Genomic DNA, 15300 nt, shown 5'->3' with positions numbered 1-15300 from the left:
AAAATTGACAAAGGGTGCCATCTGGTGACTGATAGGCTGATATTGCATTGGCAAATATTTTGCCTTCTCTATGAATACATCTCTGGGTAACATTAGAGTTTCCTGAGGTGAGATTCTCATTCTTAAATTTTATATTAAAGCTTGATTAGTATGGGGAACATCTCTTTTTTTTTTGTTTTATTTTAATATTGTTATTGCACTTTTCTCAATTTATTGAGCTCTATGCTTTGGACAGCTTGGATCTTCAGTTGTTCTTGAATGGCCACTGATTTTGTTCAATTTCATGTCTCATTGGCCTCTTTAAGTATAGATGAAGAATAACTGAAGCCCTGGGTGTATGCCCACTCATACTTTTTGACTAGACTACTCTTTTGATAACCTTCCACTACTGGAAAATGATAAAAGTATTTCTCCTACCTGTTATGCCACAATGTTTTAGCTTTGCAAGTGAACACATTACAACCCTGACAAAACCTTTTTTCTGTACAAACTAAAGGATGTTCATGGAGAAGTGGAATCTTGCTAAGAAATATGTTTTCATTCAGAGTGTTTTTAAATTCAATCATTATATAAGGCAGGTCCATTCAACTAATTTCTCTCAAATCCAGCTCTTTGAATATTTCCTGGATTTATCTCCAACACTTTTGTGTAGTACACATTATTATCTTCTTGCATTTTAACCTATATTTTTGTCTAATTTTAACTCTCAGTCTACCTCCCTTATCCCTTCTCAGTATGGGTATTCTTGCTTTCCATGGTTCAAACGAACATGTACCTACTTTTAATTTTTAGAATTAAAATGAATTTCAATCAGGCACTTTCCTCTGAAATACATTGGTACCTATATCCTCAAAACCAGCTGCATCTTATAAATCTGAATTTTGTGAAAGCATAACTTATGTAAGATCTTCAGATTCATGTATAATGGGCAATGTGGGAGTAGAAATTATGGGTAAGTTGGTGCATGCTCTACATTGTTTTCAGGACATTGAGAACTTTAAATCACATGGTTGTTGACAGTATGATTGCAATAAGTCAAAAAGGTTTTAAGTATTCAAAAGCAATGACATATTTGAAACTTATTTTAATACTAAAAATGTATAATTTTACAACCAAAAATTGTATATTCTCAAAGTTTTATTGTATAATAACAAAAATCAGTCTTTACAAATTATTAATTGTCTCCAAGATGCTTGATTTGTATTATAAGTTAGCTCATGCTGTCATAGAGTTACCCCAGTTTTTATTGTCACATGCTTTTAATTATTAATTCATCTTAGATACAAAGTTTTATGGTGACATGAAGAGTAGGTAATCCTTTTTTATTTTTTTAATATTAAATACTATTTTCAAACTAGAATTATAGAAACTTTAAAAAGAATTTAACAATGTGCAATTTTTAATTATCAATGGCAGTTTAAATTCACTGACAGTTTAGTTGGTAAGGATGAAAAAAAGGTTTTAAGAGTTGTCTTCAATTCACTAAAAGTTTATTACTAGAAAGAATAGATTTTTAATTTTGGGTTTAGCTTACCTATTTAGATAAATATGATTTTTTTTTCCTTGTTCAGTACTTTTGTTGAAATTGTTTTAAGAGGAAAGAAAGAAATCTTATGATATTATTTGTGTGAATAAACATTTTAACACATCAAAAACAGTAATAAGGTGTTGTAAAAGGTAGCCTTATACTAAGTTTAATATTGTTTCACTTGGTGATTAGGTTATTGGAATTGTAACAAGAAAGGATTTGGCTCGATATCGCACTTGGAAACACAGAGGAAAGATGGGTTTAGAAGAGCTCAATATTTATGTAGGCTGAGAAGTATATAAGCCAGTTTTTTTATGTGTATTTAAAACTCTGTATGAATTAATTGAAAAGACTGAATTATGTTTGTGTAGGTGTTGTAAAAAACAATTTTATTTAAGGAAAATCAGAATGTATAATTATTTTACATTGCACTAAGGATATTTTATAATAATATGAAACCATATGCATGATAAATATCAGCCTTTTTTTTTCATTAGTATTTTTTAGTATTTAATTTTCTTACAGATACAGGCCACCTAGGTGGACATAGACACTTTAAAAAATTCAGACAAAATAAATGTTACTGGCAGCTCATAATGATTTTCAGAGTAATTAAAAACAATTGCATATACTGCTTTACTGTGTGCCATTTACCTTAAAAATATGTAAATTGATTAAAACTATTATTAACTTCATACAAGCTGTAATTAAAAGCAGAAAAATTCCAAAGTTTGTTCAAAGCAACCACTAAAAGCAAACAGCTATGGTTTTACTTCTGAAGCCAGTGAGTTTCAATGGTAGGGAAATAAATTATTCATTAGATCTTTTTTGAACTGTAAAAAGTGGTACAAGTAGTTGAGTATTGATACATAAAAAGTAGATGATATAACTGGAATCATGAGAAGAAACAGATAAAGTTGGAAAAACAAACTTGGCTGCTCAGTAAGGCAGAAAATTCTGAAAACTTTAGTTATGGACCTGTGAAAATAAGTCATATATATAATTTTGTTTACAAATGTAGATAAAAGGTGTAAAATAATCTGACTTCAAATATCATGCCATACTGGCATATATCTTGGCAGTTTAAGAAAGGCAGCAAGACCAAGGTCATAGAGTTGTCTGTACTGAAAATTTATTTGTTCATGTTCTGAAGGAAACCTTTGTAAAGATTTGTTTTTTATATTAGTAAGGAATAAGAAATATATCACATGGGTGTCACATATGATGTACTCATCTTTGAACTGTGACCCTGTCAGCTGTCATAAATACAGTTCACAGTAAATAAATATCTTCAACTGTTTTGAATTATCACTAGATATTTTGTACATGTACGTTTAGATATAAGTAAAAAAAAAAGTACTATAACTTTGCTTACTTTCAGTGTTTGCAAAATTATGTTTCTTATCCTAAAATATATTTATACTTCAAAGGGACACATGCTTTCTGATGCCATAGAAATGAGTTTTTTGTTTAGTAGTGCTGTTTAAAAGAGTTACACATTCCTCTTTGTGTATTCAGAGTTTTTCTTTCATACTTGTAGTTCACTATTGAATTATGTTAGTGTCATAATTTTTACAGGATGTATTACAGTTTGTTTGAAACCAAGTAACAGTAGAAGTGCTATAAATTGGATTTCAGATAAATGTTACTTGTTCAGTAGATTTTAAAAGCTTATTTAATTATATAGAGCAAGGTGAAGTTGTTAGCAGGAGCATGATTAACACTTTTTTTTTTTATGAGTTGGATTAACCTCTAACAGTGTGTTTTAAATAATAATACTACAGTTTTAAATGATGAAATATTGTGTTGTTTGAATGAGATTTTGATGACAGTAATTGTTTAAAATGAAAAATTTATAAATGCTTAAATGTAATGAAATTTTCTGAAATGATTACTGTACTACGTAATGGTGGAACTAATAAACTTTTAAGCCTCCCAATGAAATTATGATGTGGGAATGAAGGCTAAAAGTGTAATTAGATTTGTTATATGTATATCATTTTATATTAGGTGAAGAATAATTATGTATTTTATTCTCCAAAATGTCATACTCATTAGTTGTAATTGGAAATGTTCAGATTTAAAATGAACAGCAGGTACAATGGTCAAAGAACTATGCTAAACAGCATGGGTCTGTCTCTCACAGTTTATTACATTGGAACACAGGTATGCATAGATTGTTTTATACATTTTTTTTTTCTTCCAAAATATGTATTACATTAACAGTTTGGGAAACTTGTGACATAGTAAAGCTTGCAATAATTTGCATAACCTTTATTTTAGGAGGTTACTGTGTTACACAAGGAATAAAAAAGAATATTTCATTCTGTAATAGTGTTTGTTTTATTTGGGTATAATGTCTCTGAGCTTGCACAAATAATTGGTGTCATTTTACATAATGTAATAAAATATTGTTCAATATATGTTATTTTTAATAGGTGAGACAGAAAAACTTTATAGAAAGTTCAATATTTTTATTTAGTAAGGCACAAAATTATGCATAGTCTAATTCTAACATAAGCATAATCTTTATATTACAAATAAAATAAACAAATGATGGGCTAGAAATATTCAACTATTTCATTTTACATTTGCTATGAGTAATATAATTCCAATAATCATTTCAATGTAGTTATTGCTGTTAAGATCGAAACTGTTAGCAAGTTTCCAGCTTGTTGAGTCAGACTTTTATTTGTTAATGCTTAAAAATAAAATTTTACAGATGCAAGTTAATAATAAATAATTAGTTGGAATTTTTTGTGCGCATAAAACTGTAGTCTGAGTTTCGTTATTTTAATTAAGTAGTTTTTTAAACTGAGGGAGAACCTTATTTTGAAAGTTGTTTGTATACTTGTAAAGAGCAAGTTTTAAATCATTAACTTTTCATAAATTTATATTGAACTCAATTCTTCATGTCATTTAGCTTCATTATTTCTCAATATATCACTTGATCTGTATTATTGACATAACAGAATTGTTTGATTCGTACACTTTCTTAAATTTATAAACACAACTTACATAATTTTGGTATTTTTTTTTACTTTTTATTTATGGTATTAATCTGTGTGTATTCCTGACAGATACTATTAGTGATCACCAAAGATTGTCTATTATTTCAAAATAAGGTTCTCCCTCATTATTTAAACATATATATGCTATTACAACTTAAAGACTGCTTTGAGTAGTGCCTTTCATGCACTACTTGTTTTTTTTTCAGGCACAGCTTTGTGTTCTGTAATGCTCATATTCATAATAGTAAGTGTATTATGTTGTATATATATATAGTTTTCTTAATTTTGGTGAAACGTAAGTAGCCCTTTATGAGTAATGGGTCAATAAGGTTTAGAAATTATAATAAATTTATAGCTGGAATCTGAAAAATGGTTCTCTTTCAAAAATGCAGTTTTATTTCTACATCACCTTACTGTGTATGTTTTCACTTACAAAAGATTTGATAACAGTGTAGATCAAGAGTTTTAACACTTTATCCTCATGTTTAAGAAAGTCCTTACTTAGTTTCATATTTAATTTTTTTGTGTGAATAAGTGAATATTGTATTGCATATATTTTAGTTAAAAATTGTGATAAAAATTAGTGATGATTTGAAACAGTTTCCTTATAACAGGTAACTATCAAATGCTGTTTCAACTAATTATTTTCCTCTATATAAATGTATATCAGCAAGAAGAAATAATAGTTCCTGCTTATGTCCAAATATATGAAATAAAGTTATTGAGATGTATAAAGTTGAGTTGAAACTAATAAATACATGTAAATGTAGTCAAATTTAGTGCTTTAACAAAAGTTAGTGTTAATTTTATCCTTTGTTGATTCAATATAAAGTTGTTTTAGAAACATTGAAGGAAGACTTGTTCCTATTTTGAAATGATATTTTTATACAATTATGATGAATATAGAGTAACTGTGTAAAACATAATGGAAAGTATAAGGGAACAAAAAATAAAAATATTACCTTTGAATATTATGTTGTAACAGAATATAATTTTATTATGTTTTAAACATTCATATATACGTGTAGTTTCATCTTTCTCGGTTGTTTTTCATTCACACAAAAATGTTTACAGTTCCTACTCAATGTAGTGCCATATTCTACTTCACCATGAGCATGTAAACACAGTTTTCTTATGTTTTATTCCAGAGAAAAATATTAACTCATTAGAGAATGTAGTGCTGGCTATTTACTGTTATTGAAGAGAACTTGTAGTTGTTTATTTAATGCTTCAAGTTGCTAGGAGTTTTGAATTTCGCGCAAAGCTACTCAAGGGCTATCTGCGCTAGCCATCTCTAATTTAGCAGTGGAAGACTAGAGGGAAGGCAGCTAGTCATCACCACCCACCGCCAACTCTTGGGCTACTCTTTAAACCAACGATAGTGGGATTGACCGTCACATTATAACGCCCCCACGGCTGAAAAGACGAGCGAGCATATTTAGTGCGATGAGGATGCGAACCCGCGATGTGTTTGGTACACAGCTAAAAGGGCGAGCATGTTTGTCGCGACGGGGATGCGAACCCGCGATCCTCGGATTATGAGTCGCACGCCTCAACCCACCTGGCCATAATGAATATCATAAAGTGTATTTAGAATTCTGTTATTATATACTTTTCTAATTCTTGAAAATCGTTAAGTGACTAGGTAAACATTGTAGTGTTTGAAAGTATAATAGGCCTAATTCTTCAGGGGTTTTCGGTAAAACTCCCTCATTTTCATAGGATCCAGGACAATATCTCATCTCCATGGTTACTGAATTTTGATTTAAAACAAACTAACTTTTGATGTTGAATTACAATTCATAAATAAAAAGTTTGCAAAAATTTCGTACTTTGTTGTAAAATCTGGCTTCACTTTGATAAAGCATAAGATGCATACTTTATGAAAAAATTATAATTATAAGACTTGAATACGATACTCAAATAAAGTCGACCACAGATTTTCTAATTTTTGTAAACATTCAAGAAATTTTTAATGGTGTTTCAGTTGAGAGCAATTGATCGAAGTTTTCTTTACATTAATTGAATGGGTTTTTTTTTCGTATGTCTTTTCTATTTCCCAATAATTTTGGAAAAAAAAATTATTCTCTTATATTCGACTGAAAAATGTTTGACTTTTTTTTTTTTTTTTAAATAGGACAATTTCTTACTAACAATGCGGCCTCAAGTGACACAGGGGTATGACTGCGGTCTTCACAAGCTAGATAACGCATTTCGATACCAGTGGCGGGTAAAGCCCAGATAGCCCATTGTGTAGCTTTGTGCTTAATTCTAAGCAAACAAACAAATTTAACGAGTCTCCAATTTTATGCAACAAAGTGCCAAATCTTTTGGAACAATGTATAATTTCTTATCTTGAAAAATACAAGCTATAATTGCCAAATTACCTACATAGTTAGATTCTCACTTGGAAACAAACAATCTTCCAAGATGTTTTAAAAATCATAAAAATATAAATAAAATGTAGACAATATAAAATGTATTTAGTTGAAACATCGTCTTTTTTTCTCTCTCTTTAAAACCTGGTGAAAAATTGCCCATATCTCCATTTTCATGTTCTCTTTGGAGTGAATGATTAACTGACATTCATAAAGATCACGTCTTACCTGTTCATTTGTATTCTATTCAGTGCTTATTTTCAATTGCATAATAATGGCTTGATAAGAGGTAAATTTTTGTCATTCCCAATCTGACAAGATTGAAAATTGGGAGAGCTGGATGAGATAGCCTTGTGTATACATGTGTATGTGTGTTTTATGCACGATAACTGTGTCACATAATTTTTCATATGTTACTAAATTTTGGAAAACAGCAAATGTATTGCTTTCATTTGTTAATTTTTGTAAAAATGCAAAATTGCCAAAAACACTTTTCTTTCTTAACACGAATATATTTTAGTATAAAAATTACAATTTATCACAACGGTTATTACAAATTCACAAACAATTTTCAATCTTCTATCTGGTCTGGCACCGAATATTTTATCAACTGTCCAGATCCACGAGGCGCAAATTACTTATGTTGATAAACAGATACACTTCACTTGACGGGAGTGCTAGCGAGATCTGTTCTTTACACGTCTGTTGTTTTTTATTTCTGAAGTTGTTCAATGGCTTCGTAGAAACAATAACGTCCGAAGTTAATCCTCTGAAGTTGAACGGCTCGTAATTTTCGAAATCTATAGACGCTCCTGGTTAAATTCTGTAGTTTTTCGATTAATAAACTTAATCACAATCGTAGATTTCAAGGCTTATAGTTTACTGACTATAGCTGAACAATAGTATTCTATTATTGTCTCTCGACAAACCGATTTATAAATTTTAAGGACATATTCTCGAAATTACAATAATATAAGAAGATACGCTAATGTATTCTTAAAAATATGTATTTTTGATTCTTACGCTCAAGAATCTGCAAATATAGAGAACAGGCGGGACTTGCGCAATACATATTCAACAATATACGTCACTCGCATCAAAATGAAATATATATTAAAATAAGTGTTTACTAGTAAATCCATTACAACGGCACTTCAATAAAATTTTATTAATAGTATTTTTCAACTGCAACTTTTTTTACTCGGTCAAATTCATAAACTACCTCTATATTTATTTTTCTTTTGCACAGCGTTTCGAAAATGGTTCAAGTATGTTTCATACAAATGTATTGTAATTTATTAAGAAATTACATAAAATATCCAACTATTTCATGATTTTTTTAGTTGCAATGTATAACTAAATTTTGTATTTAGGAGATGGGTTTTCTAACATAGCCCACAAACAGATTTGCTAACAAATGTCCCTCAGCGAAACCAGGGGTTTGTTTATAGCATTCCCCATAGAAAAAAAAAAGCAGTTATGTTAAATTTGAATTCAACCAAACGAAAAATAGAGTGTGATGGAGGACTTAGGTCCTTAAAATGCTTGAGCGCAAGAAGACTTAGTGTGTGGAATTCAAGCGTAAAGAGATATAATGTCCATGGTAAATATATACAGTTTTCACAGCTAGTGAGAAGAATGTTTTTGAAAATAATCAGACAATTGTTTGGGTTCTCAATGTATCCTGGTAAATATATTACGACAAAACACCACGAAAATTTCTCCGAGGGTCATATGCAAGCTGAGAGAAAGTGGTGGCCTGGAACCTCTTCTTTGTGGATCTTGGGTAAAAATTACTGGATGTATTTCAGTCAATAAATAATTCTTTGAGGGTTAAATTTACAATTTCACACTAACTTGGAAAAGGATCTTCCTAAATTTGTATCTAATATCATTGATTGTTTAATTAGGTTTGAGTTTCTTGTAAATATATATATAATTGTTGTGAATTATCCTCCCTTGTCAGTTGGCTTGACTATAAAGTCAATTCTCTCTGCATGTTACTCAAATTTTAAAGTTAAGATTTCCTGAAATTTTTAATCTAACTATATCATCCAAATCTAGGTTATTAATTTCGTTTCTGCATTCCTAAGTGAAGAAGTCTAGTACAGTGAGTTATCGGGAGGTGGAGTCCAAGTACTAACATCATTTTTAAATTTCAGGAAAAGATCTATTGTAGAAGCACTGAAAACTGTTCTGAATTAGAAAAGTGAGCTCTGATTCTGAATCTGTGAAAAATGTTTTCAACATCAGACGTAGTACATTAAATAAGTTTCAATATTATTGCAGACGAAAACAATCTTAATTCAGGCAGAATGTTCAGTCAGAGTTCCAAATTAAAGGTATTGTAAATATCAAATTTGAAAATTGTTGAATTTCTGCTTGTACTCACTAAAAACTATAAGGTTCATTTAAAGATAGGCCTGGAATAGCCATATGGTTAGAGGCTCGACTCACAGTCTGCGGGGCGCGGGTTCGAATCTTCTTGTCATCAAACATGCTCGCTCTTTCAGCTGTGAGGGCGTTATAAGGTCGATCAATCTCACTATTCGTTGGTAAAAGAGTAGCTCAATAGCTGGAGGTTGGTGGTAATGACTAGCTGTCATCCGTCTAGTTTTTCACTGCTAAATAGTCCTCGTATAACTTTGCTCGAACTTCTGAACAAACAAAGTGTCTAAAGATTTGTAGAAAGTAATATTATTTACTGAACTATAGGTGTAATATGGCGTGTTCGTTTTGTTACCTGTATTTAAATAAGAATTAACTTTTAGTACTGTTGGTATTATTATGGCAGATTCTGGTAAGTAGGGTGATTTGGAATACGGCTGTGAGGTAGCAGAAATGTGAAGCAGTTTAGTAGAATACTCTATGTTTAGCTGAATATCCTGTAAATCCTCATGACTGATGGCAAGTCTGGTTGTGTGTTCTGAATAGTTGAGTAGACGCTCAGGTAATAGCAGATGTAAGAAAAGTATTTGATGTTTTATGGCATGGCAGCCTGCACTAAACTTTCTGGACAGAACATCCTGACCATAATTACCTTTTGTCTCCTGCTGGGACAGCGGTAAGTCTTTGGATTCACTCTGCTGCAATAAGGGGCCGTATTTCCTCGGTGAACACAGCAGATAGCCCGATGTGGCTTTGCTATGAGAAAACACATAAACTCATAATTACTCACTTGATTTCTAGTTTTCTATGTAATATATATTAATACGATTTTTAATTCTTTTCAATAACAATCAGGAGTCCAACAGAGTTCTATGTTAAATTATATCTAGCAAAGGCATAATATAATATGCTTCACTGTACACACAATACGTATCACCTTTGTAAGGGGCCAGTTTCAAGCCAAGTGAAGGCATAACAGAACAAGCGTTGCTCTACAGACAATACATATCATTTTTGTAAGGACATAGACTCTCAATGGTGCTCCTATTTCAAGCCTTTAATTCAACCTAATGGACCACTGGTTTAAACTGGTGGTTAAACTCAGCTATAAAAGTGTTCTAGTCTTTTTGTTTCACAATTTTAAAATGATACTTAGACTCCCAAGACTGTACCATTCCAGATAATAAGATTTAAATTCTCTGCTCTTGAGTTCAGTAATTTCAAGCAGTTACCTGCTGGAAAGTCTTCAAGAAGTTGTCCTTGTCTAGTTTTGCTGATACTTTGGATACTGGCGCAAAATTTGTTTGGCTTTACTCGTGGGAACCTTTAGAATGCTTAAAGACTCTTTTTTTTTTTCTCTTAGATTCTTCACCAATGCCTGACTGAGATGTTGCTAATGTTATAAGTGCATAACAATACAAGTTCATCCTGGAATATGAATCGACTTTAAGAAACTCAGTATTACCCAGTGGTTTACACTTTTCACTTGAGGGTACAAACTATTTCACTTTCTGTGTGAATAGCTGTACTAGCTGAGATCATCCACAGCAGTATACCCAATCCCTTTTGAATGCATTTAATCATACCTAGTGCTGTGATGTTCTAGCTAGTAAAACCTTGGAAATCATGTAAATACCCTTATATGGTCTCACGTTTTTGAGGTACTAACTTTACTCTTGAACTAAGATTATTCTTTAGGGGCAACTGCCAATGTGCTGTTCCGAGGTCATCAGGTATTAGCATGTCTTTCTGAGTTGGTAGTTATGAGGAAGCTCATGTCAGAGACCTTCACAACATTAGCAAAAGTCTTATGTCAAGAAAATAATTCCTCCTAGACTTGACATCTTTCACAAATAGCTATCTTTCTCCAGCAAGAAACATCTCCTCAGTCATAAATGTTTTTACTTGGAGAAAATGTCATTTTTTTCAGTTAAAAATTGCTTTAAACTCATTTACTCAAGAGTTATCAGAGAAGTATACACATTATAAAAACAGAAAGCTCTTCAATACATTCTGTGGCCATGACATCACAACTTCCCTTCTCTATCTATTGTGTTATTCCCAAATTTACATATTAGCTTCCATATATAACCAAAGATTTATAGATAGGTCCATTTTGTAATGTGAGGCTTGGCAGGATAGATTACAAAGTAAGTTTGACATTGACTCAACTTATTGTGTTTTAGACTAAGAAATGATGTGTGATGCAAAATACACAATCTATTTACATTGAAATACAGAACACTGAATGATTGTATTTTTCTGGACTCGTAAATTAATTAATAGTTATTATTCTCTAGAGATGACTTTCTGTTGATCAACTCACTTAAAATACTGTGTAGAAATATTTTAATCCAATGCTTTATGCTTAACAAGGAATTTTGGATTTATCCATGGTGAATAGTGCTAATTACTCAGTATATGGTAGGCTGTGGCCCATACATATAATCTGCTCTACCAAAGAAGGGCACTGTCATCCCTGACGTTTTTGCAACAAGTAGGACAGATATTATATATACGGAACAGTAAACCTTTGAAACATTAGTCACAAGAATTGGAATTTCAGTTTTCATTCCGAATATTTTAGTTAAAGGTTGGCAGTCTGACTCAAATTGAACTTCTAACCATATAATACTTTTTGAACTTCTTACGCCATACACAAGACCGAGAGCTTAATTTAATTTTCAATTTGTGAATATCCTAATTTTGTTGTTGCCAGAGTGCAGGATGCAAATGCTATTGGCCTTTTTTCTCCATTCTTATTGTGATGTGATAAGATTGCTATAACCCCAAACGGTGATACATTCATGCCAATAGAAACTAGTATTTGGCATCATAATGAGTCAGAACATCGCCACGTGCTAGCATTTCCTTTAGATCATTAAATGCCTTTTTGCAATATATTGTTCATCTCCATGAACTTACTTACGAAGTAAGTTGTTGAATAGTGCTAGGTTTGTTGAGAAATTCTGCATCTTTTGGTTTTTTGGCATCTGCAACTGCTTTTATTTTCTTAGGAAGAGGATAGTGTCCATCTTTGTCAATAATATGGCCTAAATAACTCGCTGTGGGACCACAAAGCAAACCTTTCACTTTCTTGGTACGAATATTATACTTCTATAACCTCTGCAGTACCATTTCAACATGGCAAAGACGTTATTCATCATTCAAAGTTGTTATCAAAATATCATCAACAAACCAATACATACTTTGGGTTTCCTATAAAATCTAATCTATGATAGATCAGAAAATATGTGATGTTATCTTTATTTCATGTAGTAATCTATTGTTTTATAAAGTTCGTTGACTACGTTTACGGTAAAATATCCTTTGGATTTCTTTTCTACCTTCACTTGAGCATATTCATTTGACAAGTCAATATTATTGAAACAAGTGTCTTCTGCCGATGTAGTAAATATCCCGTCAAACATAGGAAGAGGGTAGGGCTGGTCCACTACCTCATTATTTATGGACACTTTTTAATCTCCATTTAATGAACATTTGCTGTTTGCCTTGGGTGCTACAACAGTTTGAGATGCCCACTCATTTTTTCTATTTTGGTAATCATTCCATTTTCTTCTTACCTCTCGATATGTAAATCCATAATATACATTTGGCCTAAGGAGCTTCGATATTACATCCTTTATCAGCTCAATTCTGATTTCAAAATCCTTCATTTTGCCTGTCTCTCCGTCAAATACAAACTGATACTTTTGTAGCACCTGCTGAAGTGTATTCTATATTACTAAGAATATACTTTTCCAGTTCAGATGGGATTTCCCTCATCTAGTTTTGTCCATAAAGCGCTGTTTTCTGACTTCTAAGAATAATCAGTGGCAATAGTTATTTTAGTTTTCATAACTGACATTCATTTAAACTTGTCCAATAAGATTAAATTTGTGAGTTGTGTATGATTTTTATTTATATTTGGCTCATCTAACAACATATGTTGTGAATATTTGGGGAACCTCTTCTCCTACAATGGAAACAGTTGACACACTATCAATAGTGAATGTCATATTATATTTTGTAACTTGTTTATTAACTTCGAACTTACCAGTTTTTTTGTGTGTTTTTTTTGTAAAGAGAGGCACAAACCACTTCTTCTCTTCCGATGTTCAGATGAGCATATTAATTCTAAGTTGATATAAGTACACTTCACTTAACGAGGAGCTGACTAGCTCTTCAATGATCACACGTTTTTCACAGCTGATGTTGTTACATATGTTTATTTTTGCATGCTTTAACAATATAACTTACTTTCTTGCATTTGAAGAGTTTTACTTTTGTACGCAGATTTTGGATCTCATCCTCATCGCCATCTTTGTTGTATCTTAATCCTTTATTGGTAGAGACATTTGTAGGAAAGTACAGTGAATTAACAAAATAAGTGCTGTCATTACGTGGATCATACGTGCATTACAGCTCTTATGACCTTATCACATAGCACAGACACATCAGTGTGTAGATGGAGATACTATTATTTCATTCACTACATACATTCATGCAATCAGTTGCTACTGGATGGCATTGGATGACTTTTCGAAGGGACATCAACTTACCCATTGCACAGGCAAAAATGATAAATAAATTCTTCGCATGTCCATCCCCTGGATGCCAATTCTAGATCTGAGATTAAAAATGACTACTTTTGTTATTGTGGTCAACACCATTTGTACCGAGCCAGATACAACTTTTCCTATAATCTCTAGTCTATTACCATTTGCCAAAACAGAGTTGATTTCCTAGGTTGTGAGTGTGGCCTAACTTGAAATGTATGAAATAACACGAGGCCCCCTAGAGTCCTCGCTACTCCTATTTCTACCATAATCTTATTCTCTCATTATTATAATTTTATCAGCACTTACCAAGCTCCATTCAGTCCTGAAAGAACTTATATGACCATTTAATATTATCATGCACATTGTTCACTATACTCTACAAAACTAGTAGCCAATTCAAACTTAGATTCTAATAGTTATGATTTTGTTTATTGGTGACTATGCTGGACCTGTTAATGTGATGGCTGTTACTGGTACCATTAAGTACCTTAAAACTTGTCAAAGTACTAATGTTGTGTATTTATGGGTGTATGACATCTTTGCTGTGCTACAATGTATGGGCACTCCATCATTGATGTGTCACTAATATACATACAGAACAGATGTTTTGCTCTTTCCATTTAGGACAACAGAGACATTAGTCATGGCTGTATTATTTATCTCATGAGTAGACTTTGTAGTTATATGTATCTTTGCAATTGCACATGCACCATGGGCAAATCTGCATAACATTGTCTATTTATCAGAGAGTAGTTTGATTGCACTACATTTCCGTCTGGAATAGACAGCTGGTTTTTAACCCTCCAAGTGCTTGAAATTTGTCTTGGTGAAGATACGCAGATCTAACCATCCACTTCTCTGATGACGTTGTATAATCTTATAAGAAGGCCATCTTAATGAATGTATTGATCAGGATGTTCTTCTTACAAAGACCATTGCTAATTATGCCTTCTCATGCATTTGTGCATAGTCTATATCGGCAACTAGTCCTTTCAGCTGATAGATCACCTGCTTCTTTACTTGGTCAAATTGGTGACACAGCTCGTACATGATGGTTTTCAGCTAATTCTTCTGTTTCTTATCTACATTCATATATCGAAATGTATCAAATTTATGATATTTGCCAAGAAGATTAATACATCGGGTTTTTTTTTCTTAATACAAATATATTTTAATATACAAACAATAATACAATGTATGATAACGGTTGTTACAAATAATGATTTATGTACAAAAGTTTCACAAATTTACAAACAATATTAAGTCTTATATCTGATCTGGAACTGAATATTTTATCAATGGTTCAGATGAGCAAATTAATTCTGAGTTGATATAGACATACTTCACTGAACGAGGAGCTAGCTAGCTCTTCAATTATCATACTGAATTTTTCACAGCTGAAGTTATATTATGCCTTCGTAAAAATATGTCTG

At 31.8% G+C, this 15300-nt stretch overlaps 1 protein-coding gene across 1 annotated transcript in view; it reads left to right on the top strand.

The window, feature by feature from the left end:
- The window catches only part of LOC143225156 (H(+)/Cl(-) exchange transporter 7-like), a 153193-nt gene extending 147685 nt beyond the window's left edge, over positions 1–5508 (top strand). The window contains 1 exon segment of the mRNA XM_076454097.1: positions 1721–5508. Coding sequence (XP_076310212.1) covers positions 1721–1819 — 99 coding nt within the window. The 3' untranslated portion in view covers positions 1820–5508.
- The last annotated feature ends 9792 nt before the right edge of the window (positions 5509–15300 follow it).

Source organism: Tachypleus tridentatus, chromosome 9 (genome assembly GCF_004210375.1).
Source record: "Tachypleus tridentatus isolate NWPU-2018 chromosome 9, ASM421037v1, whole genome shotgun sequence".
Classification (NCBI taxonomy): Eukaryota; Metazoa; Arthropoda; class Merostomata; order Xiphosura; family Limulidae; genus Tachypleus; species Tachypleus tridentatus.
This window is presented reverse-complemented; position numbering and strand designations above follow the sequence as displayed.